Below are 27,259 nucleotides of genomic sequence, written 5' to 3'. Positions count from 1 at the left end.
GGAAGGCTGGGCAAACGGCCTCACCCGACACAACGCAGCTGCCAATGTATTTATATGTATATTTAAAGAGGGCCTCTGGAAGGACACACACTGCAAACTGGATGTAGAAAAAAAGAGCAAACCCAGATTTGGGAATTCTTGATGTTGCAGAGTTGCTGTAGCTTAGCAAGTGTGAATCTGGTTCGAACCATGAATGATCAGTGGGAGGGTATATTGTGGCCCATGCAAGAGTAGGTAGACTGCATGCTTCTGGAGATAGAAATCATGGGCATGTTTCCTGGGTGACTATGAAGACTGACCAGAGAATGTGCATATTGCCCAGAGAATGTTCAAAATGCACTCAAGATGTGCACATTCCCCAAGGTTTGATGGAGATTATGCACAATTCCCTCCCCACGGACAGATTATGTACACTGTCTATGAGGCCTGGTGCATAATGGCCGGTTGTTATGCACATCATCCATTCAACTCACAATGTGTGTGTGTGTGTGTGTGTGTGTGTGTGTGTACACATGGGGAGGGAGGAACAAACACAAATCAAAACAACACAGTTTCAGTATCTTGGTCTTTATTTTTGCAGTTGCAAAGTGGAATGCAATTCTTTTTTGCGCTTTATAAATATGATTTGGCATCTACATTCCCTCCCCCACAGCGTTGGTCCCCGGCTGAAAGTTCTAATACAATGACTAACAAGCTCACAGAGGGAGTTCTTAAGACGAGGAGGCAAGGAAATGCTCTCAACAAGAGAAAGGAATGATCACGCAACCTGGCTGTATGAGCACATAACATGGGCAGTTACCAACAGAATTATTTCTTGGGGCAGGGGAGCAGCAGGTCCCCGATTTGAACACTCCCCTCCCTTCTGTGTAGAACCTGTGTGTTCCAAAGGGAGCCGAAAAGAGCTTCTTCCTTTCCGAACCAATCTGAGCTGCAAGCCAATTTCAACTGGCACGCGGCAACACAGAGAGGGGCACCCCCTTGCTATACGATACATCCAATACAGAGGGGGAAAGAGTGTGAAAGGAGGGAGATTTAAATGCAGGCTGACACTACTCATTGCCTGGTTGCAGAAAGCGGATAACAGGAGTTGCACCGTCTTGTTCTGTGCTGCTGGTGTAACCCTTCAAAAAGACACAGGTGCAAACAGGTTGCCCACACCCCATTTCTTCAAACCGTTACAGCAATGAGGCCAAGAACGACTCACGCATCCCTTCCCCGCAAACAGGTTATTGTGCAAATGTGCCCCTGTACGCAAGTGAGAAAGAGTTAAGTTACCCGCCGATGAGCAATAGAACAAGTGGAATGTTACAGCCACCTGGAGCTCTAGCTAAAGTCGCCCAGATGACTTCACTGCCATCACAGCCTTGGAAAAATGTTTCAACTCCCGCCCCATGTGTGCACGCATACACACGCTGTAAACCGTTAACACGAAACATGTGCCGTTGGGAAAGGGGCACCGTGAAAAGCTGTCCCACAGGTGTGGGGGAACCCTTGTTGCTGAACTACAGCTCCCATCAGCCCCTGCAAGCACGGTCAATAGCCAGGGATGATGGGAGCGCCAAAGTTCCCTCACACCTGGTTCACCAAAAACACAAGCAAGCTATGGAATGGAAAGGTCAGTGGGACCACGCAAGGGAGGCCACCCCAACAAGCAGAGGAGAAATGAATATTAAGCCGTGTGGTGCCAGTTTCTCCCTCCGCAATGCAGTGGGCCTAGAAGCTGTCAGTGTCTTGTGCTTTTTGATCAGGATATTATTCCAGCTGCAAAGGGGAAAGGGGACAGCAAAGCAGCAAAAGGCAAGGCCGAGAAGGGAGCCTCCACCCCTGGCCTTATAAAGCTATTAAAACCTGCGCGGAAAGGAGGAAACCAGGAATGTGAGAAGAGGCGGGAGTAATTAAGAGCCTTGAGCAGAATAATAATTATTTTTTTGGTGTGGCACAAGAATAAGGGAGAGACGTTGGAACCGAAACAAGAACCAGACCCTCTGCCCAGACATTTCTGGCATCCAAGCAGATTTGAACTGTCTAACGGTCACACGGTGGGGCAGGTGTTGTTTGTGGGGAGAGAAGGCTAGTGGGGTTAAGGGCTTTGTTTTGAGCATTATGCAGAATGGGAGTTTGCTTCCTCTTCCCCCCACCCACCCTCAAATAAGACTTTAAGACTGTGAGCTCACTTGGCCAATCCTCCTTTCCCTAGTCCAGGCGATGGATCTCCTAGGCCTGCTCCCAGCCTTCTTGGAATAAATTTCACCTGACTCACAGGTCAATATCCAGAGCAGACTTGCACAATCTGTGCCCAACCAATCCTGACCCAGCCCACAGACTGGAGATTGCATCTTGACACACACACTTTTTTTCCGAAGTGCCAAACAGGCAACCTGCCCCCCGACCGCATAAGAGGCTGTCACACATGGCTGTTTGGCTTGATGGGTCACAGGTTGCTGATCTAGGCACATTCCCAGATCGCTGCCAAGAGCAAGTGCAGCCAACAGGGTACAGATATCACAGAAGTACAACCAGCATCAGCCCAAGGCAGCAAGAAAAATGGACAGGGATTATGGGAGTTGTAGTCCATCAACATCTGGCAGGCACCATTGGTGGCTATCCCCAGCTTCTACGGTACACAGAGAGTTGCAGCCTACTACTCCCACTCAAGAGTAGACCTACTGAAATAAATGAGTTAGTCATGTCTTGCAGGTCTATCCTGAGTAGGACTAGCATTGGATGCAACCCTCTGAACGGAGGATTCAGCATTGCCACGGGTATTCGGCTGCGCACACAGCTGATTTGTTCCCACAGAGCCTGGAGATCCTGCCTGGAGCCTGGCATAGGGACACACTCGGTCCCCCAGCCCTCACAACGCATCACGGCTGCACGAGAGCGAAAGCAGGATCGGAATTGGGGGCAAAAGGACAGAGATCACAGTCTCAGCGCCTGCAGGATGCTAAATAAATCAGTTCTTCCCTGAAAGAAGCCTACCAATACTGTTTTCTAAGGCAACAGCAGGACTAAGGGAGGGGTCCCTTCGCTGCCACAGGCACAAGGGTGCTTGTTCAGCGTCACAAAGGCACAAGTTGCTTCGGATTGGCCCTGGCACAGGCCACAAAATCCGCATCTTCCACTTTGGGGCAAAGGATGCCCAAAGGAGGAGCCCCGCCAGCAAGATGGCTGCAATGAGCTGAAGCACTGGAGGTTTCGCTGCCGGTAGTGGTGCAGCTGGTTCTTTTGGGAAGGGAGATAACCGCTGCCTCCCATCCCCAAGAAGAATATGCAGAAAGAGATAAGAAGGGGGTAGTGGAAGGAACAAGATCAGCACCTGACGTTTGGGGGGGTGTCCCCCCCCCCAAAGCTCCCAGGCAAGGCACGAACTGGTACAGAACGTTAAAGCTGATTTTTCTTTTAAAGTGCACAAAAATTAAAAGGGAGGGGAGCAAGGGAAGCAGTTCCTTTTTTAAAAAAGAAAGAAATATTAAATGTGAAGGGAGCAAATAATATCCGGAACCAGAGGCTGAGTTGCTCTCTAGAAGCCCTGCAAGCGATTCCCGGGTTTGCAGGCTGCAGCGAGACGGTCGCTTTGGCCACGAGTTTGTAGCTTTCTCTTTCCTGCTAAGACCTCACTTGCTTTTCTTATCCTCAGGTCTCGGCCTAGACGACGGAGGCCTGGAGGACGGCGACGAGCTGCTTGTTTCCGCAACCTGAGTGGAACTGTTTGTACGGTTGGTGGCCTGGGGAGAGGGGAGAATGGTTAGGTCATACGATCACGGGGTCCAACCCCCTTCAATGCAGGAATAACATTCAAAACATTGAATCGTCAAAATACGTAACAGGTGGCATTCAGTCACACAAATGCCTTCTGAGGAACTGAGATTCCTGCTCCTCCCTCCCCCATTTTTTTCTTTTCATATTTATTTGAGGCCAGGTGCTGCAAAAAACAGAATTGAGAGCAAGATCCCACTTTTGAACAGGTCTCCTCTTCCCCACCTCCCATCAGACGGCAAAGAAATGAACTATTCAACTTTTAGAAGACACCTGAAGGCAGCCCCATATGGGGAAGTTTTTAATATTTGATGCTTTATTGTGTTTTTAATATTTTGTTGAGAGCTGCCCAGAGTGGCTGCGGCAACCCAATCCGATGGGCGGCATATAAATAATATTATTCTGTTAGTAACATAAGAACAGTCCTGCTGCATCAGGCCACTGCCCTATCCAGTCCACCATCCTGTTCGCACAGTGGCCATCCAGATACCTCTGGGAAGTTCACAAGCAGGAGACAGATCTAACATTCCTCTCCCTGCCTATGTTTTCCAGCAACTGGGATCCAGAACAGTGGCGTAATGTGGGTTGTTGGCACCCAGAAAGCGAAAGGTGGCCGCACAAGCCCAAGCCCTCATCGCCGACTGAGCTGCAGCGGTCTGAGCCTGCTATGAGTGAGGCAAAGCGAGGGGAGGGAGAAAGAGACTTGAATCCACCTCGTGAGGAGGAGAGACCTGAGGGCTGTGGCATCCTGTTCGCAAAGGAGGAGGCAGCTGCCAGAGCCTCTTGCCTCGGTAGGTAGCAGTGGCAGCACCCTTCCCCCTTCCTCGCCCTCAGCCAGCCTAGGGTTGGGGCACGCAAGGGCCTCCCTTTACCAGCCGCAAGGAGGAGGTGCCACTGCCCCAGCCCCAAAGGCCCGGCCTCAGTGAATGAGGGAGCCTGTCATGGGGGGTGCCTGGTTGCACCCCCCCACACCCTTTCCAAAATCTGCGCCCGGGACCACGACCCCCCAGCCCTCCCCAGGCTACGCCCCTGATCCAGAGACATATTGCCTCTGCCATCGCACCGTTTCATTACGGTGGGTGTTTCTGTTGGTCCCTGCATGCCATGCGATACAGAATACTACATATGGAAGCGCAGGTCCATGTGGGGCTATTTCCTAGGGCTTCCACAGTTAATCCACCTGGTGCTTTGTAGGACGCCACTCACCCTTTCCAGCAGGAACTCGGCCGTAGTGTCGATGATGACGCCCAGCTCGCGGTACTGGCCTGAGTAGCGGATGTAGCCCCAGGCCAGGAGGCAGAGGAGGAGGATCCCTACGAGAAAGGTGCAGAGCTGGGCAACAAAGCCGAGGCCGATGTAGTTTGAGAAGTTGGAGCCCATGTAGAGGGAGATGATGAGGCTGAAGATGGCGGCAGGCGTCCGGAACGTGTTGAAGATGTTCTTGCTCTGGTTGTGCTTGCAGAGGTCCTCATAGATGCTGTTCATCTCCCTCACCAGCTCCTCCTCATAGCGCTGGCTGAACTCCTTGCCCCCCATCTTTTTGATGGTCTGGAAGTGCTTCAAGGCCATGGCGCTCTGCACGCGGTGCTTCTCCTCCAGGAGATCCGGCGCGACGTATGGCTTGTCGCCACCACACAGCTGGGGGGCAGGACAGGGGATGCAGGTGTTAACACTGCCAACCTTCCAAAGCAGGCTAAGAACAATGCTGGCTAGTGCTCACACTGGGTGGAAGGCAAGGAGCCTGACAGTAGGTGGCGCCAGAGCCAACGGCGGCCAGCACCAACTCACTCTAGCATCTCGCCATCCTATTTGCTGCTGAATTCTGCAAGGGCATCGCTGAACTAAGGAGGAGAAAACTTAACAGGAACTGCCACATCCTGGCATTGGCTGAGGGTGGACTAAAATAGATGGGGCAGTGCCCTATTCACCCTAATAGACCAACCTCCACTGGCTATAAGCATCCTTTTTAACTCAGTCCTAGGAAGCTGCCCCATCAGAGGTCAGACTATAGCTTGGAACTGGTGAGATAAGGGAGTTCCATTTGTAGAGAGAGTGTCATTGTGCCCTACCTTGGGGAGGAAATATCAGACGTGAATGCCACTACCTTATAACTTGATGGGCTGTCTTGGTTGTATTTCTGTTCTTTGGGCCTATTGGTCTCAACTGTTTCAGTTGTTTCAGTTCAGAGAAGTGTTTAAAGAGGAGCTTCTCTAACTGTTCTGTGTCATCACTTTAAAATGTGAATTTCTTGCCGTTTTATTGCCCCAACCCCGTTCTCACCTTCTCCATATTGGTGTAATACATGTCCTTGGCCGAAGCAACAGCAGCCAGGTTGTTGGCTTCGGCAGTAGCCTGAAAGCAAAGATCGTAAAATGAGCACAGGGATGTAATCAGTTCCACCGTCTGTGCCCCCCTCCACCCCCCCAACAAGGCATTTTTCCCACTTCTGCAATCTTATGCCCTCCCCACAAACTGGGGTACATGCTCAGCAAACATGCCTTTGCAATCATAAGGGCCGGAAACTCCATTGCTTCTTTTTTTTAAAAAAAGGGGGTGAAGAAAAGCTGAGTTGTTTGCAGGTGAGTTCTATGTCCCAGACTGCAAACTACCCACTTGACCAAGTGCCCTGGCACCAGTGTCAGCCAGTGTTAGAAACTCAGATATGTAAGCTGGATGGCAAATGTCTCCTTAAACCAAGGTTGCAGTCGCCAAAACAGAACGTTTAGTTACCATTTGAGGGCCAAACAGTTTTTAAATCGTATTTTTCAATACAACTTTTGGGTTCCTGAAATTCGTTCTGGTGGTGCAGAAAAAAATACCATGGATAGAATTCTACAGGATGTGTTGTCAGTGTGTGAAAACAGGCAAGACCCAAGGATCCCCAGGCATGTGCCTCCTAGTGCCTGGGCATCTTTAAGTTGGTCGCAAGTGACTGATAGCCGGGTGCAAAACGCGTCTGACGAATTTCAAACACTGGCATCAGCAAGTGCTGTGGGACAGTCAATCTAGCACCCATCACAAACAGGGAGGTGCTTAAGACTGCAGGAGGCATGCGGCGCAGAGGGAGGCAGTGGAGAGCATGGCAGCTGAGCTCCACGCAAGACCTCTGAACAAGTTTCTCCCCTTGGCATGCTTCGTGTAGCTGCCTTCTACCCAGCTTGCCCCTCTGGATCTATCTAGCCCTGAAATAACATGGGAAACTGCCTTCTGCTGAGTGAGACTCATTGGATCCATTTAGACTGCTAATGCCTAGCAGTGGCTCTCCAGGGTTCCAAAGAGGAGGCGTTATTCCCAGCTCTACCCAGAGACGCTGGGAATCGAACCTGGGACCTTCTGCATGCTGAGCATGTGCTCTCCCAGTGAGCCAGGGCCTTCCTCTTAAAAAGGAAGCAATGTGCCCTTCTTCTCACAGATGCAATGGTCCACCTAGCTCAGCAGTGTCTATACTGACTGTATCTTGCTACCCCAGGCAAAGCTCACCAGCAACATGGACTTGGGATGAGGCAGGTCTTCCCCCTGGTAGATCTTGATATAAGCCTAGAGGGAGGAAAGGTCAACAGTGTTCAGCTACAGTCATTTGCCAGTAACAAGAATACCAACACCAATTAGTTAACAAACAAACTGAGATCCAAAAGAACAGACTGAATCTTGAAGCTGGAATTACAGGAGGCTGCTAAGGAGTCATGGGAGGATGTTGGAATACCCGGTGCCAGTGAAACTGCTATCAAACAGAGAAGGAGTGGTGTTTAATCTGTCTGAGTCACTTAAACAGAGGATATTTCCAAATGGAGCAGTTAATAGTGAATTCTAGCTTTGTTGCTGGGACTATGTTTTCCTAAAACCATCCTCCTTCAAATGGCCGGATCCTCTGTTTGGATGGTTAGGAATGGGTAGACAGTCTTCTGACCAAAGGCACTGAGAAAAAGAAACCTATCGGCCTTAGCGGATACATTTGCGATACAACCTCTGAAAAGTTATTATAGCTGGGACTGGCAAACTTATTTTGTTCTTCCACTGGAATGTCTAGTAACAATTCAATACAGTAACTTAAGAATAAAACAAGAGAGTATTAGGTGGTAAAAGTACTAGCTGCCAGAAACAAGCGACACCTACAACAAAATGTCGCATTGTGGAGTGATCCTGCTCAGCGATCTAGCCACCCGTGCCCCCTCCCAGGATACTCCATTCCATTTCCCCTCTGGCTTTCTATTTCTTTCCATTAACAGGCAGTCAACATTCTATGCCCCAGGAGCACGCTCAGTCCTCACATCCAACTGCGGAGCCAGAGCATAGCCATCATGGCTAGTAGCCATCGCTAGTCCTTTCTCTTCATGAATTTGTCTCATCCTCTTTTGAAGTCGTCCAAGTTGGTGGCCATCACTGCCTCCTGTGGCAAGGAGTTCCACAGTTTAACTAAGCACTGTGTGAATAAGTCCTTTCATTTACCGGTCCTGAATTATCATTAACATTCAGCTTCACAGGATGCTCACGAGTTCTAGCGATTAAATGTGCCGTGCATCATTTTACAAACTTCGGACATGTTACCTCTCACCTGCCTTTGCTCTAAACTAAAAAGTCCCAAACGCTGGAACCTTTCCTCATAGGGGAGTTGTTCCATTCTGGCTGCCCTTTTCTGAACCTTTTCCAACTCCTCTTTGAGGTGAGGCGACCAGAACCGTAAACAGAATTCCAAATGCGGCTGCACCACAGAGTGGGCTGGAGCTGATGGGGTCCCATGACATCCCAAGGCACAAGGGTTCCCCACCCCCTGCCTTAAAGGGGGGGGGGAGAGAGAAAGAAACGAAGCATACCCTGAAGTACTCCAGCAAGCCCCGACAGGTCACTTTGGAACCATTGATCTCCTTCTCCAAGAGCTGGCTGGGATCCAGCACAAACGGAATGAGCGTCTGCAGCTGTTCTTTAAACTCATCTGCAATGTCTGCCGGAAAAGAGATAGACAGGGGGTAGGAGAAAATCGAAGGAAACTGCTCTCATTGGCGGATAGCTGGAATTCTGCGATTCCACATAAAAAACACACCAAATACAGCACTAGGTACACAAAAGGCAGCTGAGGAAATCAACTTTCTTTTTTTAAAAAAAGAAGATTGACAATTCTAGTCCTCATGATGGCAAAGCTATTCTTTTTCTCTCGACCTCCCAATAATTTCTATTGGTTTTCATGTAAATATTACTGTACAGTGGTAGCTCAGGTTAAATACTTAATTCATTCCGGAGGTCTGTTCTTAACCTGAAACTGTTCTTAACCTGAAGCACCACTTTAGCTAATGGGGTCTCCTGCTGCTGCTGCGCTGCCGGAGCCCGATTTCTGTTCTCATCCTGAAGCAAAGCTCTTAACCTGAAGCACTATTTCTGTGTTAGCGGAGTCCGTAACCTGAAGCGTATGTAACCTGAAGCGTATGTAACCCGAGGTACCACTGTATTTTAATATTTGGTTGGAAGCCGCCCAGAGTGGCTGGGGAAGCCCAGCCAGATAGGTGGGGTATAAATAAATTATATATTATTATTATTATTATTATTATTATTATTATTATTATTATACCAGAACTACATATAACTATAGTAACTTGTCCAGCGGCACACGTATACAGCACACAGTACAGCACACATTACACAATCAATATGTTTATTTATGCATCATCAGTTCAAGTATCCTGTCCACAGAGATTCTGATGGCAAAGCTATTCTTGAAAATTTGCGTTCAAAGCCAGGGAAGCAGCTGAACTGGAAAGCAATACAGTTCCTTGACCTTCCCAATCACAGTTATTTCAGATAAATATACTGCGTTTTTTAAAACAAAAACAAAACAAAAGTACATGACACAAAAAGATCAACATGATAAAAACCTAAAATGACAACCAATTGCAGGAAAATTTGAGCTATTTAAAAATGAAAGCAGAATAATCAAATGAGAATCCTCCAAAAACCCAGTTAAATAAAATCAAGCACATTTCTCTCTGGAGGTTGTCTAAATACAGACCAGGAGACTTTTTCTCCCAGGTACCCCCTGTGGCTTATCTCAGATAAGTGGAAGGACCTGAACCTTGAAAGCAGGACCTCGAAGACATTTATATAGGCAAAAACAATTCTGGAGATATTCCGGTCCTAAACGCTTTAGGGCTTTTAAAGGTCAAAGCAAGTGTCTTGAACTGAGCCCCAAAGCAAACTAGTGGAAGTCAAAACAATTATGCAAAGTAAGGAAGTGTGCAAAATCAGTTATGCAAATTTGAGAGAGCACGTCAATTGGCATACAGGCCACAGAATTTCAATAGCCTTGTTGGAAAGTTACATATACTGTGGTACCTCAGGTTAAGTACTTAATTTGTTCCGGAGGTCCGTTCTTAACCTGAAACTGTTCTTAACCTGAAGCACCACTTTAGCTAATGGGGCCTCCTGCTGCTGCCGCACTGCTGGAGCACGATTTCTGTTCTCATCCTGAAGCAAAGTTCTTAACCCAAGGTACTATTTCTGGGTTAGCGGAGTCTGTAACCTGAAGCGTATATAACCTGAAGCATATGTAACCCGAGGTACCACTGTATATAAAATATTCCCCTCCACAAAAGCACATACAAGCACTCCCTTGGGTACCTCTGAAACATTTGCATCACACCAAACCATGGTTAAGGAAGCTTAGCCATTGGTTTGTGGGACAACATAAGGGCTAGTCGCACCAAACCATGGTTTGGTGGTACATGAACAGATCCTTCAGATCCCTCGGGCTCGTGCACAACAATGCCCGCCCACCAGATCACAGTTTTGCCTTTTCACCTGCTGCTTCCACACCCTGCAAACCGGGAACAAAGCAGAGTTTCTAATCCTGGTTTGCTGAGTTTGCCTTTGGACAACATGGGGCCCATACCTTTCAGACGCCCATCAAAATTCGGACTGGTGGCCACTTTGAGGCCTGGATGGGGCAGGAGGAAACAGTTGACGTTGGTGAAGCAGGAATGGATGTGCTTCCGGACATGCTGGATCTCCTCGTGCTGGTGAGATTTCACCTGGTGGTGGGAAGGACCATATGTCATCTCACACTTTTCTTTTTTTTAACGACGAGAGAATACACAAAAAGAATTTCAAATTAAGAACAATGTTAATTTCCAAATTGGAGGAAATAGAAATGGACAAAGTTAAGGAGAAGGATGCTTGCATGCTGCAACGTGGTAGTATCCCCGAGTTTGTCAACTTTCATTTAAAATAAAAACCCAGCGGAGGTTCTAGTCCTGTAGTTACTTTTCCTAATAATTCCATGCCATGACAACCTCCTCTCCGCCAGGTCTCCTCCAACAGGTTCAATTGCTTTTGGGTTTGTTTGTTTACCTGCAAACGCTTGTCCAAGAAACGCATGCCACCTTCCAGGCCGTAGTGGTACTCATATGGGAAGCTCCAGTCACGGACCAGGAACATCAGGGTCTGCATGGGGCGAGAGAGGCGGGAGGACTGAGAAAGGCCTTCAAAAACAGATCTTCTGAGTAAGTTTGGCTCAGTTCTAGAAGACAGGGAGGCAGGTGTGGCTGGGAGGGCCCCTTGAGAACCTAACCCAGTAAACCAGGGGTGAGGAGACTGTCCATCGATAGTCCAGCATCCTGCTTCATGCAAAGAACAGCCAGATGCCCCAATGAGAAGCTCATGAAGAGGACATGAGAGAAACAGACCTCCCTCCATGGGAGCAAGCTCTGCTTCCCCTGAATGAAATGGGAAGCCCCCCCCCCCCCGACTGGCGGGGGGTTTATTTTGGGGGAGGATGTACAGTACAGTGGTACCTCAGGTTAAGAACTTAACTTGTTCTGGAGGTCCATTCTTAACCTGAAGCTGTTTTTTTTTTTTTTTTAAATAATATTTTTTATTGCTTTTTTCCAGGTACAAATATATAGTCAGAAGCTGTTTTTAACCTGAGGTACCACTTTAGCTAATGGGGCCTCCTGCTGCCGCCGCGCGATTTCTGTTCTCATCCTGAAGCAAAGTTCTTAACCTGAGGTACTATTTCTGGGTTAACGGAGTCTGTAACCTGAAGCGTCTGTAACCCGAGGTACCACTGTATTCTGCAACATATCATGGATGCAGTAATAGTGCTTTCATGATGGGTTTTATACGGGGCCATCCACGCATTGTTCCATTTTAATAGGTGTTCAGCGAGGCTTCCCCAGTGTTACTGCTGTCTGGAGGGAGGCATTCTTTGCACATAACCACCCTGACACCATCAGAAGCAAAAACCATCACGAATGTGCCATAGAAAGGATGCCTGAAGAGGCCATGTGACAGTATCTTTATAGAGCATTCCTTCTGATTTGTTTAGGGGGGTTGGCAGTTTAACAACAAGGAGCATTCATCCTGGTTTGGCTGTCTACATGCCTTGCAGTGCAATGAAGGTGGGTAAAAAAAAAAACACCACCCACCCTGGGACATTTGTGGTATGAAAAGTTACAGGGAAGTAATAGGGCAGGCGGGACGCGGGTGGCACTGTGGGTTAAACCACAGAGCCTAGGACTTGCCGATCAGAAGGTCGGCGGTTCGAATCCCTGTGACGGGGTGAGCTCCCATTGCTTGGTCCCTGCTCCTGCCAACCTAGCAGCTCGAAAGCACGTCAAAGTGCAAGTAGATAAATAGGTACCGCTCCGGCGGGAAGGTAAACAGCGCTTCCGTGCGCTGCTCTGGTTCGCCAGAAGCAGCTTAGTCATGCTGGCCACATGACCTGGAAGCTGTATGCCGGCTCCCTCGGCCAATAAAGCGAGATGAGCGCCGCAACCCCAGAGTCGGCCACGACTGGACCTAATGGTCAGGGGTCTCTTTACCTAATAGGGCAGGCACCAATGGGAAATGAAGCAATACGTCCACCTAGAATTTTCTGCAAACACAAAGGATTGAAAGCAGGACCGCATCAAACTGCCCAGATACCATCATGAACACAACCGACCATAAATGCACCATAAAAAGGATGTTTGGAGGGGACCAGAAATATGTCAGGCAAGTGAGAGTGACTCAACTCTAAATATATACAAACAGAAAATCCAATTTCACCACTCAGTTCAGTTCTACAAAACTGATCCACCTCCCATTGCACTCCACTGTTCCTTGCAAGCAACTCAGAGCATTGTCCTTTCCCCAACCCAGGCCTGAAAAAAAAAATCCTCAGAACATCCAGTGAGGAAGGTTAGGCTGAAGGACTGTGAGTGCTCCAAGGTCGCCCAATAAGCTTTCTCATTGAGCAGGGATTTGAAAAAACCACCCTTCTGCCCATTTCTCCCCACTGAACCTTGAAATCTACATCAAGCTTCCGTACAGTGGAGTAACAAATATGCAGACTCTGCAAATCTGGGGTGTGCATGGACTGCGGGAAGTGAGGGCCCACCAGCCAAGACTGTATGTGTGTCTCCCACCTCCTGGCCCAGCCCCATCTGTTCAGATGCATACCTGGAATGGTTTGAGGAAGCTCTCATCCATGGCCAAGCGTCCATACTCTGTAAAGAGCTACAAAAGGAAATCAAAAACATGCTGAATTTTGTTTAAAGAGCTAAAGCAGCGGTTCTCAAAAAAATTTTTACCCAGGCCACACTCTCAGAAAAAGAAATTGCTTGCACCACACCAAATTTTCTACTGATAAGAAATGCATTGGAAAACAAAAAGAAACAACACCAATATCACTCGATGCTCTTGCTCTCATTTTGAAAATTTATCCATATTCTGCAAATAAATAAAAATTATTTTGATACAGTACTATTAATTAATTTTATAATGAATGATTTTAGAGTGTTGTTTGTGCTGTACTTTTGTACTGTTTTATTGTTGTTAGCCGCCCTGAGCCCGGCTTCGGCTGGGGAGGGCGGGATATAAATAAAATTTATTATTATTATTATTATTATTATTATTATTATTATTACTATCCTGTACTGGGACTATACCATACTACACTACACTGAAATGTTTAAGTGTTCTTTGATGGTCTTGAACCTTCCTGCCAAGCTTGCCATTCTCTCCTGCCACACTCCCTTTGAGAACCCCTGATAAGGGAAGGGCAGCAACAGGTGTGCCCCTGATTCCAGGTCTCTCACGGCTTGAGCTCAGAAAGTATAAAGAACACAGAAAGAGCTCTGCTGGATCAGACCAGCATCCTGTTCTCACAGTGGCCGACCAGATTATCATCACAGTAACCTGCAAGCAGAACTAGAGCTTGTTCTACTTGGAAACCACTTAGAAGCCTATCCTGGCATCAAGCAGTAAGTATAAATAAATAGGAATTATAGCAACCACCACCACAACAACAACTGTATCCCCTTTTGTGTTCTGCACAGCACCATGAGCATTGCAAGGGGAAATGTTTTTCTTGTTTTTCTTATCACCTACCTGTAGCTGCTGCAGATCATCTTCCTGGATGTTCTGAGACAAGTTGTAGATCTGAAAAAGGGGAAAGGGACAGCTGCAATGGTGAAAAAAATCCAGAAGGGCAGCCGCCTTAGCCTGTTGCAACAAAGACTCTTATGGCTCATTCAAGATTGCCTTAACTGATTTAATCTGGCAGAAGGTCCCAGCCTCAATCCCTGGCATCTCCAGGTGGAGCTGGAAGAGACCCCCGGCGGAAACTCAGGACAGCCGCTTCCCAGTCAGTGGAGGCAACACTCAGCCAATGGCCTCACTCAGTATAAGGTGGACCAATGGCCTCACTCAGCATAAGGAAGCTCCCTACATTCCTAGATGCTTTCACTTAGACTAGCCCAGGGCTTCCCAAACTTGGGTCTCCAGCCATTTTTGAACTACAGCTCCTATCATCCCTGACCGCTAGTCCTGGTACCTAGGGATGATGGGTTTTGTAGTCTAAAAACAGCTTAAGACCCAAGTTTGGGAAACCTTGGACCAGGCTTTCTTCAGGGCCCAGGGATGAATAGGGAAACAACAGGACAAAATTTCACCAAGTTTTTAGATCTTGTTCTGTTTTGCCAGCTTTCACTTTCTGGGGCGGGATTTAAATATACATAATTAAATATAACCCTCTCAGGTCTCCAAAAGGCTCCCAAGCTCAGATTCCTGATTGGATGGGTGAATATATATATTTACTTACACACACACACACACACACACACACACACACACTTCCAAGGCCAGGAGAGGCCTAGCGACACAGACTGCCTTCCCAGAAACAACCCAGCTTTGGCTTTTCTGTCTCGATTGTAGCCGCCTTCCCCTCCAATCGATGAGGAGGCGTGAGTCCCATCACACGCCCTTGGCGAATGCCCTTGCCACACCTTATTCAAACGACAACCAAAAAACAGGGGACACTCACCTGAACAGAACTCGTCATGGTGCTGAGAGCAAAGATGGTGGCGCAGTCCTTGACTGTTGACTGGCTGTCAAAAGCTCCCTGGGTGTCCATCAGCACGACCGCCACCTGGAAGCACAGGTGAGAGCATCAGGCTCAAGAGATGCTCCAGTGCTCCCTGCACCCCACCCCACCCCGTTTTCCACTCTCCCCACCCCCTGGCATTCTGTGGTCTCTGAACATACTCAGTCCTTGCTGGATTATTATTTTTTTAAGGGTGGGGGTGGCTGGGGCAGCAGTGTGGCCTGGGGAAGAGTCCAGAGGACCTGACAGCAAGGACTGGAGGGTGTCGTGAAATAGGCAGAGTCAGAGGCTGCAGGGGTACCAGATGGGGAGCTGGGTCTGGGCTCAGAGCTGGCTGTGGAAGTTAGGGAGAGCATGGGGTCTGAAGTGATGGGGCAAGAGCTCCCAGAGACACTTCCCAGACCATTAGGGCCTTTAAGGCACTGATCAAGCTGCACAGAAAAAGCATTTTTGTTTCTGAAATTCTGATTGTGGAGATAAAATATAACTGATAGAATTCTAGAGGATGGGGTATTAGTGTGTGAAAACAGTCTGGCTAATTTCTAAAACTGCTATAAGGAAAGAGCCTGGACCCTTGCAGACACCTTCTCCTGAGCCAGAAAAAAAGCCAGACGTTTCCCACTGCAAACCAGAAGTCCTGCCGTGTCAGAAGTGCCCTAGAAGAGAGGAGATGGCATGAAGGAGGAGCACCCATCTTCAGACCACAGGGTTGGCCCTTTAAGGTTCTGACGTTCTCCCAAAGGGGTGGAGCTTGGAGGAGGCAGTCTGCAGGAGGCCCTTTGCTGGAGAAAGTTGCTCACTTGGAGCTGTCCATGGTGCAGAAACCTTCAACCAACTGTGCCTCTTTCACCATGGGTTCCGGCAACAGACCAGAACACAGCAGAGGACCACATTTGACCCCCAGTCCTGAGGTTTCCTACTGTGGCCATGGAGGGGTGAAGAAATGTTTTCGCTTTCCGTTTTAATCAAATTCCAACTCCTTCTCAACTGCCCCTGTACCTTCTTTCCACTTGGTTTCTCCACAATGAAAACTTCGCTCCAGATTTGGATGCCAGTGGTATCTGGGTCAGATCCACCGCGCCAGGAAAAGCCTGTCAGGGGTTCATCCTTGTCGCCCAGCCAATTGGTGCTGCCCCCTTCTTTCTGTGGAACAACAGGGAAACAGCACAAATGAGGAAACTCTGTAGTACAACAAGAATGAGCCATCAGGCTCCCACGTGTCCCCTGTAAGAGAATAACAGCTCCTGCTTTCAGTTTTGACAAAGGCTTCCAGTCATATTACAAACCTGCAGAACCGCGGTTGATTCTATCTCTAGCTAAATAAAACAAAGCAGAATCAAAACGTGGTCTGTTATCATGATGCAAAAAAGCCCAAACAGAACCTGATTGCATGGTTCCACCAAAAGTTTGGGGACTGAAGATGAACAGAATGTAGGCCCTTTGCAAATAGGAGCCTTGTGTCCATTTTGTTTTACTTGTGAAAATTCTCTCTTAAGCACCAGGTGCATTGTTTTAAATAATGCTTTTTTATTTATAAAAAAATATTTATATACTATTTGTTTTTTAAAAAATCAAGGCAGTGTACAACAATTGTACATAAAACCACACACTAAAAATCATATCAAAAGTCAAAATCAGAAATCAGCTAAGTATTGCGGAAAGATGCATTCTTAATTGCCTGCATAAGCCTGAGGGATTAGGAAAGTATTCAGTAGGCATTTAAAAGTTGGCACAGAAGGCACCTGCTGAATCTCTACTGGCAGAGTATTCCACAGGATTGAGCTGGTGACACTAAAGGCTTGATTCCTTGTTAAATGACCCTCGTCAATTTGGAGAACAGTCAACAACACTCCTGTAAATGATCTTGAGGACTGAGATGGGCTGTAAGGATTCATTCAGGTGTTCCCTGAGGTACACTGGCCCTAGGTCGTTCTGGGCTTTGTAAATTAATAAAGGACCTTTAACAATAGCAACCGACAATGAACCAGTGAACAGGGGGGTGGCTCACCTGTGTGTACATATAACGCAGCAGAAAGTCCAAGAGGAAGGATTTGCCTTTGCGGAAGGCACCAGCCACGGACACCACCACCACATCAAGGTCCCGGATAGCATCAGCCAAGAGGACACGACTCAGAGCCTTCTCGTCCAGCTCAAAGGAGTGTTGGTCTTTGTGCACCAGCACAATCTGCACTGGGCCAGGCTTCGCTCCCCCCATGGCATCCCCAGCTGCATAAAGGAGAGAAAGGGGGCTGGGTGTCAACACACAACAACAACAACCAGGCTAGCAAGGCCTGCCCACCCCATATATTTAAAGCACGTTTATCGTACTTCAACAGTCATGGCTTCCCCCAAAGAATCCAAGGAACTGTAGTTTATCCCTCATTGAACTACAATTCCCAGCACACCATAACAAACCACGGTTCCCAAGATTCCATGTGCTTTAATTGTAGGGTATGGTATAAACCAGGGGTCAGCAACCTTTTTCAGTCCACCGTCCCTCAGACCATGTGGTGGGCCGGACTATATTTGGGGAAGGGGGAATGAACGGATTCCTATGCCCCACAAATAACCCAGAGATACATTTTAAATAAAAGGACACATAGTACTCATGTAAAAATACGCTGATTCCCAGACTGTCTGTGGGCCAGATTTAGAATGCGATTGGGCCGCATCCGGCCCACAGGCCTTAGGTTGCCTACCCCTGGTATAAATACACAATTCTTTGGATATGCTAAGATTAGCATGTCAGCAGCTTCTAGTGCTTTTTTACCTTTGCATGTAAATAAGGTTAAAACGATTTGTGCCGTTGAATTGTCATGTCTCAGGACATTAACAAGTATTTCAGCCATAACAGCTTCCAAGGAAAGCTTTGATTGGATATAGCATTTAAACCACATGAAGTGAACATTGATTCCCCCACCCACAATAATCTAGTTATTTGAGCTCAAGTAATTTTTGTCACGGGGGGAAAAGATAATGAGAATCATGCAGGAGTAAAATTAACCAAGCATACTCTCTTCAGTTTTGTTAAGCTGAAGATCAGATCTAACATATTTGGCTGAGGTTGGGTGGCTATCTGTAACGGATGCTTCAGTTGAGATTCCTGAATTCTGGGGGTTGGACTAGATGACCCTTGGGTCCCTTCCAGCTCTACAATTCTATGATTCTATGACCTCAATCAGTCTAGGGCAGGGGTGAAAAACCCGTGGCCCTCCAGATGTTGGTGGAGTCCAATTGGCCTGGGCGATGCATCAATACATTGTCCAGAACCAGTTTGAGGGCCAGATCACAACGGTATTTGGACTCAGAGGTATATTACAGGTGAGGCTTGTCAGCCGGCTGGTGTCTTAACTTTCTTCTCTGGCCAAGCAGGCAGACCGCCTCCTTTCTCCCTTCCCTGGGCGCTGGCAGTGGAGGGCATGGTGGTAGCAGCTTCACCCTGGTGCCTCGCAGGGCCGGTGGCTGATGCTCCATCCTTTTCAAGATTGTGATGTATCACTTTATCGTGATGTTTAGCTGATGATACATCATGAAAACCTGATATCGCCCAGCCCTAGACTCCAACTCCCATGAGCCCCAGCCAGCATGGCCAATGGTCAGGGATGATGGGAGCTGTAGTCCATCAACAAGTGGCAGGAGACACATAAGTTTCTCACTCCAGTCCTGGATTGATTAAGATTCAAACACAGAGAGAGGGGGGGAGGGAGGGAGAGAGAGAGAGAGAGAGAGAGAGAGAGAGAGAGAGAAATAACCTCACAGAGTTGCTGTGAAGATAAAATGGGGAGAACTATCTAGGCCTCCGAGAGAGAGAGAGAGAGAGAGAGAGAGAGAGAGAGAAAGAAAGAAAGAAAGAAAGAAAGAAAGAAAGAAAGAAAGAAAGAACCTCACAGAGTTGTTGTGAAGATAAAATGGGGAGAAGAACCATCTAGGCCACCTTGAGCTCCTCACAGGAAAGGTGGGATTTAAATCTCAAAATAAATGTAATATATGCACAGATACAGAGAGAGATACACCCTTGTGTATATGTGTTTGTGTTTCTGCCTTGGTATTAAGTGGCACAAATCGAATACTCTTGGCCAGGACTACTGAAATTCTGGCATGCTAGAAACCCCACATACATACACACCGGATGCCCCACAGATCAACCTGTGCATTATTAGTGCAGCAAACAGGAGCCCCGCTCGTTGGCTTCTCACCATCCATGTGCACGGAGCCGAACCGATCCAGGAGAGGCACTTCCTGAGGCGAGGGTTCACACCTCCATGGCTCTTGCCGGCCGGGACCACTCACTGCCCCGCGAGGCCGGGTCAGAGGAGCCCACCTGTGCGGGCAGACTCTGCGAGATATTATGGGCCGCCTGGGGGTGGCATCCAGCAAACTGGGGCAGCTCCTCGAGGGCCGCGGCTTCTGTTGCAAGCCTGGCTTCTTCTTCTTCCGGGCTTTCATGAGCTTTCAAACCAACAAGGGCAGGAGGAGGCTAAAAGGAAGCAGGGCTTCTAGAGGACAAAACCCATCCACTCTGGCCCAAGGAGATCATAACAATCCGGTCTCCATGGCAACAAAGGGCTCACTAGGCCGAGTTCCAAGGAGGAACCATTATTTCACTCAGGTTTCTATCCTTTCTAACCCTCCTTTCCCCCTCCTCAGGAGAGGGCCAGAAAGAGGGGTCTGGAGGGCCACATGGGCAACTCAACCTGAGGTTCCCCCACAATGAAACGCTTTTGCTACGCGAAAAGAACCCTTTTTCTTTCTCCCCTGAACTCAGCAGTTTGCAAGCTCTTCGAGTTAGGACCACACCAGCCTCCTCTCTGATCTTCTTATCTGCCTGGCTGAAAAATAGGCCAATTAAATTAACATCACCTTTAAAACCTCTGTTTTCCTGCCCAAGTAATTCAATAGGCCACCTGCTCTTAGCACTGCAAAAGCACAGGCTGGGAGGAAATTAAACACAAGGGAACTTTTATTTTTTATTTATTTGCAAATAACAAATAAAAAATATTTCTACCCAGCCAACATTAAGGAAAAAATATTACGGCAGCAAACAGCATTGAGGTAAATAAAATGGCATTCATAAAGCAAATAAAAAAGACATCACCAGTTAGTATTTTGGCTTAGAGAATCATGGAATTGTAGAGCAGGAAGGGGCCCCAAGGGGCTTCTATTCCACCCCCCAGGTATGCTGGAATTACAGCTCAAGAATCCCTGACAGGTGGCCATCCAACCTCTCTTTAAAAACCTCCAATGAAGCAGAATCCACTACCTTCCAAGAGACTTGGTTCCACTGTCAAACAGCTCTTGTTGTCAGAACGTTCTTGCTAATGTTGAGTTAGAATCTCCTTTCTTGCAATTTGAATCTATTGGTTTGGGTCCTACACTCCAAAGCAGCAGAAAACATGCTTGCTCCATCATCCATGTGGCAGCTTTTCAGGTATCATATCACCTCTCGGTCTTCTCATACAGCATGGAATGGTTCTGTAAGTTCCCTCGATCTGGTTCCTGTACCTTTGTTGATGCAGCCTAGAACTGCATTAGCTTACTTTGCTGCTGCATCACACTGCTGACTCATGCTAAGCTTGTGGTCTACCCTAGATGCTTTTCACATGTATTGCTGGCAAGCCAGGTATCGCCCATCCTATATTTGTGCATCTGATTATCCCTGCCTAAATGCAGAGCTTTACATTTGTCCCTTTTGAAATTCATTTGGTTAATTTTGACCCAGTTCTCCAAACTGTTAAAGCCATCCTGATTCCATCTTCTGAGGTTAATTTGTTATAATGTTTATGTTAGTTTTAAGAAAACACTTTTGGCATCTTTTGAAAAACCGATGAATATATGTAATTAATAATAATAACAATAATACAACTATTGTTCCATACACACACACACACACCTGCTTATTAAGCTCATTTCCAGATCTAAGCTGCCAGCCCCAGATAATCAGAAGCAGTATAATGCAGAATTTGTTGTTAGGCCTTCCCTGTGGGCTGCTGCTGCCTAGAGCAGCTGTGTGCAAGGACTGGCGCTGTTGCAGCTGCTAGCAGGTAAGAAAGGTTGCTCAAGAACAGCAGAAATAAAGCTAATATTGTGTAGTAGTTACCAGAACATCAGGCAAGAACTGGGGGGACCCAAGTTCAAATCCGCACCCTTAGACTTTATTCATTGCAACATTTCAGGTTATGGGTCCAAACATATTGGCTGTGTCTGCTTGACAATTTTCAGGGGAGCTAGGGAACAGGGGGAAGAATCCAGTTAAAATGTCTCCTGCAAAGATTGCTGCTGCTAAAATACCTTCGTCAGAGATGCCCTAAGCTACTTCTGGCAAGCCGCAAGTTCGGAAGAGGGTTTTCTACCCTCCTCTGAAACGTAAAACTTCCGTGAAAGGAAAAAGGCAACACTGAACACACCCAGTGGGGGGGGGGGGCGGTGAATACAATTCACTCACATACCATGAGCTCTGCCAGCTAGCCGCTGCCTGCAGTGAGTCAGAAACCTCAACCGCTCCCTTGAAATCTCCCTTGAAATCTCGCCTGTTTTGCATTTAGCAGAGGTTGCCACTTGTCTGGAAGGGAAGCCTCTCCACCATCTCCTCTGCTCCATGAAGCAGAGGCCTATGCAAGTGCTATCTCTACACAACCCATCACATCTTCTGTGGCCTCCCAGCATCTCAATAAAGCAGAACCCCTCTTTCTGCAAACTCAGCTCATAAGAAAAGCATTAAGGCAACAATCATTTCACTCACCTCCCCGATCCCCAAGTCACAACTGGCATTTACAGATATGCTGCCTCTAAACAGGGAGGTTCCGTTTAGCCATCACAGGCAATAGCCCTCAATAAACCTCTCCTCCTCTATGGAAGGATCGTAGCTCAGTGGTACAGCATCTCCCTTGCATGCACAAAGTGCCAGGTTCAAACCCAGGTAGCTGTGGGAATGTCCTCTCCCTACCTGAAACACTGGGGAGTTGTTGTCAGTCAGTGTAGACAATATTGGGCTACAGGGACAAATAGCCTGGCTCAGGATATGGCAGCTTCCTATGTTCCACGTCATTGTGCAAACCCCTGTTTTGATATCATCAGAGCCCACAGAACCGCCAGCTAGCTACGCCTCGTGGCAGCAAACGCCTTAATTCAATTACTGTCACTGATCGTTAAATGATATTGTGCCTTCCAGTGGCGTAACAGCACCCAAGGCAACTTGGAACTGGTGAAAGAGCTTCAGAAGTATTCAGGCTGGACCAAAACAAAGTCCTATGTGGCAAACAGATGCTTCTCAGAAACCTACAAGCGAGAAAGCAACTCTCCCCAATCTTAGCAACCAGTATTCGATGGCATCGTGCCTCTGATCCTGGTGGCAGTGTACATCCATAATTGGTCTTATGCTTAAAACAGCAGGAGGTAGCGATGGTCAGCAGCTTGGAGGGCTTTAAAAGGGGATTAGTCAAATTCATGGAGGAGAGGGGGACCACATGGGTCATCTGCTCCAGCCCCTTTGAATGCAGGAATTTTTGGGGGCTTGAACCCATGATTAAGAGTCTCATGCTCTTCCAACTGAGCTATCCCAGCAGTATTGATGGCTAATACCCAAAAAGGCTATGTTCTATGCCTCTGAATGCATTTTCTATGCCTCTGAATGCCTGTTGCTGGGAACTGCAGGCAGGCAGAGAGTGGCTGCGCTCATGTCCTGCTTGTGAGCATCCCACAGGCATCTGGTCTGACCCAGCAGGCTCTTCTTATGCCCTTATAATACATAAAAATATAGAAAGCCAATACAACCGCATAATAAACATTGGGAGTGAGCATAACCAAATATTTTAAAAGGTGCATTGGAAGCTATCTTATGCTAAGTCAGACCATTGGTCCATCTAGCTCAGGACTGTCTGCACTGACCAGCAGCGGCTCTCCTGGGTTTCAGGCAGGGGTCTCTCCCAGCCCTACCTAGAGATGCCACTGGAGATTGATCCTAAGGCGTTCTGCATGGAAAGTGTGTGTTCTACCACCGAGCTGCAGCCCTTCCACTGAGGCTCATTGAAATAAAAGTTTTAAACTGGAGCTGAAACGCCATCAGGGAAGGAGCTCAGCAAATGTCCAGTTCCAGCTTTTGAGGCATCACTGTGGGGAAAGCCCTCTCCCACTTACCCACCAACCAAACTTCCGTCCATGGCAGTGGGAGGCAGAAAAGATCCTCCCCATGTGGACCTGCATGAATGGAAAGGCTTACGCAAGATAATGCAACCCTTCCAGTATCTGAAGCAGTTTAAGACTCGTGCTTTGTGCATGAAGAAGTTGCCATTGCAGCAACCTTCTTCAGGACTCTGCTGAAAGGTAAAATTGCCACACCACCTGGATCGGTGATCTCGCCCAACATGGCAGCAGCGTGAGCAGTGAACAATTGAGAAATATGCTGAAATACTGGTCGGGGAATTTGCCTGCCAAATACTGTCAAACCTGGAAGAGGGGCTTGTCCAAGCGCAACATCCCTGCATTGCATGCATGTTTGAGGCGGATGCTAAACACGGGTAATTTAATGAAGGAAGACAAGGAAATAGCATTGAAAATAAGATCCTCCTTTCCATACTCTATCTCAGTTGAGCTTCCACAGAAGAAATCCTGCTCACACTTTTCTTAGAAGTGAGCCCGACTGAAAACAGTGGTGCCTAACTTCAGAAACACGTGTGGTTAAAAGTTCAAAATAGAGAATTGTGCAAGGCTCACTACCTTCAGGTTGTGCACAGAGGGACAAGAGAGGAAGAATTGTGTCTAGACGCTGCATTCTTATAAAAGTACTTCTATACGTTTTATACCAACCCTACAGGGGCAACCCAAACTACCCCCTTCCAATGGCGTGTTTGCATTCTCCCCATATTAACTTCAATCCATGGGGCAGTGTGGCTCTCTAGATTTTGTTGTACTCCAACTCCCATCATCCTTGACCGTTGACCATGCTGCCTGGGGCTGACACGAGTTCAACAACAACAGGAACCACAGAATTGTAGAGTTGGAAAGGACCGCCATCTAGCCCAACCTCCTGCGATGCAGGAATCGCCCAACATGGGACTCGAACCCACGTCCCTGAGATTAAGACTCGCATGCTCTACCAAACAAGCTACCATGCCCCAGTCCCCCAATTCAGCTTCCAGAGGCATTCTGGCTCTACAGCAGAGTTTGCATCTAGTACTACAACTCCCATTATCCATGAGTATTGATCACACTTGCTGGGACGGATGGAAGTTGTAGTCCGATGCATCTTGAGAGCATCAGGTTGGGGAAGGAAAGTAAGTTTCCACTGTCCCTGGAAAGGGAGCGGGGCTCCATTCATTTCCCCCACAAATGGTCCCGGTCACTATATGGGGCTCTTTGCAATCTGCTCCAGAGGCACCTCATCCCTATGGGACCCAGGCTCCCCCGCCCCATCTTTGGGGGGGGGGTGTTCATACAGTTTCTCCACAGAGGCCTTATTTTCCATGGGGAGGGGGATATATTCCTATCTCTCCCCATAGAGGATATTAAACCCCCCCCCAAAAAAAAGTTGGTTGATCCAAATCCGATTAAGAAAAGAGGGCCCTTACCGCCCGCCGCCAGCTTGACACCGTTCGCAGCTACCGCCGCCGAAGGAATGACACGGAGCCGCCTCCTTCCCGCCCTTCTTCCCGCCCCATCTCGGAGCAGGCAAGAGGCGGGGTCGCCGCCAGGCATGAAGCTGGGAAAGGAGGAGGGCAAGGAGCCTTGGGGAAGGGTGCATGCTGGGAATTGGAGTCCGAGCAGCCGCCGTCTCTCGCCCACGGAACTGGGTAAGGGGAATCCAAGGGAACTACAACTCCCAAGAGACCAAGGGGTGGAGAATCAAGAAAGGACGCGCTCTCTCGCTTTCTCCCCAAGGGAGGATCTTGGGAGAAGCAGACGGAAGAGGTCGGGCTTCTTTCAGAGTCGCCAGGGAGGAGCTTTGGAAGCGCGTGCTGGGGAAGGCATCCTGTTTTTGAGGATCGCAGCGGCTCCTTATATAGTACCTTTAAATCTTTACTTAAAAATATTTTTTTTAAAAAAAAGCAGGCCGCTTTTGCGCAGATTTGCAGAAAAAGGTGCTAATTTATATGCAACTTTATAAATAATCACAAATATTTACTTTATAAATAATGATTTGTAAATAGAAATCATCAGGACATTGGCAGAACCTGCTGGATCAGGCCAATGGCCCATCTAGGACAGCATCCTGTTCTCATAGTGACCAACCTGTGGGAAGCCTGCAGGCAGGATTCCAGCACAAGGCAGAACATAGGCATCTGGGCTAGTGGGTATCAATAACCTTATCCCCCATGAATTTGTCTAAACCTCTTGAAGCCATTTGGTTCATGGCATCCATGCCTCCTGTGGAAGTGAGTTCCATAGTTTTTTTAACTATGCATTGCTTGAAGAAGTCCTTTTATCTGTCCTGAATCTTCCAAATGTCAGCTTCACTGGATTTCCCAGAGTTCTAGTGTTATGAGAGAGGGAGAAAAAACTTTTTCCTGTCCACTTACTCCACTCCATGGGCATAGGCAGTGGAGCAGCTGCCCCCCCCAATCACATAAATAAAAAAAACTTAACTAACTGACCAGTGACTTCACAAGTAGCTCGGTTCTGCCCCCCCAAACATAAATTCTCGCTACGCCCATGCTCCACTCTATGCATAATGTAATAAACTTCTATCTTGTAACCTCTTACTCACTTTTTCTCTAAACAAAAAAGTCTCAAATGTTGCAACCTTTCTTTGTCCACTCTATCCTTTTTGAGATGAGGTGACCAGAACCACATGCAATGTACTATTTTTATTTTTATTATTATTAATGTGTATATCTCCACTTTCCTCCAAATAGCTGAAGGTTACATGCATGCTTCTTCCCTCTTCCCATTTTATCCCCACAACAACCTGTGAGGTAAGTTAGGCTAACAAACATTGCAATGGTCAGAGGATCTGGTGATCTGTGTGTGTGGTGTCCAGGAGATAGATAAATTACAGTACATTAAATAACAGCAATAATAAAACAGGAGTTACAGATCTGTCATGTGTCATTATCACAGTACAGTCAAACCTCGGTTCTTGAACCGCTCCGTTGCCGAACATTTCGGCTTCCAAACGTCGAAAACCCAGAAGTAAATGCTCCGGCTTTCGAACATTCCCCAGAAGACGAACATCCGACGCAGCTTCCACTGTGCAAAAGCCTAGCTGTCGGCGAATCAGAAGCCGCGTCTTGGAACTTGGACATTTCAGAACTCGAATGTCCTTCCGGAACAGATCACATTCGAGTGCCAAGGTTTGACTGTATATGAATGGAAAGAAGTGGTAAGCATTGAAATCAGCTAAACAGTACATAAAACAACATAGCTGTTGTTTATCAACTTTCAAGGCTGTTTCTGCTCACCCCTCTTATAGTTCTGTATCTTTAAACCAGACTGGGGAGCTCTGTTTTGGCAGCAGTACACACCTGCAGGCCTCTGCCAGTAACCCAGATCTCCCCCAACATCACTGCTGCTGCCTCTGCACTCCCCCCCCCCCCATGAGCCAATGCCTGAGCCTTTCAAATCAAGGGACCGTCATCTGTACAATAACATGCTTCTGGGAAGCCTGCAAACAGGACCTGAGTGCAACTGCACATTCTCCACTTGTGATTCCCGGCAACTGGTTTTCAGAGGCCTACAGTGGAGGTAGAACATGACCATTATGACAAGAGTTGCCTGCCTTTGGGGGCCTGTGGGCACATTTGCAAATTGGAGCTCTTATGGGCACCACAGACATACTGCAATGTATTCTGTTGGCTGCTCTTGTCGTTGCTGGTACCTCTCCTGATCTGCAGCATATGTTCAAACATGAAGATAAACCAATGCCAAAATCTTTCCGTTTCATTTTAGGCTGCTAAAAGCACAGGAGCAGGATTTATTTTAAAAATTAAACATTTGCAATTGAGTTTCTATGTGTGTCATTCAATAATGAAAGCGGAAAAGCTCACAGAGATAAAGGAACAATTGTTATCTTACCTACCATTCCTGCTTATCGGCCTCAAGATTACAAAGGTGTTTGTATTACGGATTAGAAGTATATTTAGAACTCTTAAATTAAAGACACATTTATTTATATATTTAGTGCTCTTTTGATTCTGATGTGGAACCATAATCAGGAATGGA

The 27,259-nt window shown here is 47.5% G+C and overlaps 1 protein-coding gene across 3 annotated transcripts; it reads right to left on the bottom strand.

The window, feature by feature from the left end:
• Positions 1-551: 551 nt before the first annotated feature.
• On the bottom strand, positions 552-26,287 carry LOC308468928 (atlastin-3-like). Of its 3 annotated transcripts, none has more exons than XM_081024253.1 (13): positions 26,170-26,287; positions 17,115-17,332; positions 16,106-16,249; positions 15,047-15,151; positions 14,113-14,163; positions 13,183-13,239; positions 11,092-11,184; positions 10,634-10,772; positions 8,568-8,695; positions 7,237-7,293; positions 6,037-6,108; positions 4,963-5,394; positions 552-3,725 (listed from the first exon to the last, which is right to left on the bottom strand). In XM_081024253.1, exons 1-13 carry the CDS (start codon positions 26,270-26,272, stop codon positions 3,615-3,617), a joined length of 1,710 nt encoding a protein of 569 aa, XP_080880379.1. In that variant the 5' UTR covers positions 26,273-26,287; the 3' UTR covers positions 552-3,614. The 3 variants fall into 3 exon arrangements, with proteins under 3 accessions (XP_080880379.1, XP_080880378.1, XP_080880377.1); XM_081024252.1 differs by lacking the exon at positions 26,170-26,287 and adding an exon at positions 24,670-24,816; XM_081024251.1 differs by lacking the exon at positions 26,170-26,287 and adding an exon at positions 19,303-19,620.
• Positions 26,288-27,259: the final 972 nt, after the last annotated feature.

The sequence above is a fragment of the Podarcis pityusensis genome (assembly GCF_964106645.2).
Source record: "Podarcis pityusensis genome assembly, contig: HAP1_SCAFFOLD_583, whole genome shotgun sequence".
NCBI lineage: Eukaryota > Metazoa > Chordata > Lepidosauria > Squamata > Lacertidae > Podarcis > Podarcis pityusensis.
The sequence above is the reverse complement of the archived record's forward strand: the minus strand, read 5'-3'. Positions and strand labels throughout refer to the sequence as shown.

Excerpts from the sequence above, each read along its gene's own strand:
- LOC308468928 (XM_081024251.1), bottom strand. The coding sequence starts at position 19,552 with ATGAAAGCCCGGAAGAAGAAGAAGCCAGGCTTGCAACAGAAGCCGCGG. Across the intron at positions 16,250-17,114 it reads TGCGTTATATGTACACACAG|AAAGAAGGGGGCAGCACCAA; the intron begins GTGAGCCACCCC and ends GTTGTTCCACAG. Across the intron at positions 6,109-7,236 it reads ATCCCAAGTCCATGTTGCTG|GCTACTGCCGAAGCCAACAA; the intron begins GTGAGCTTTGCC and ends CTTTGCTTTCAG.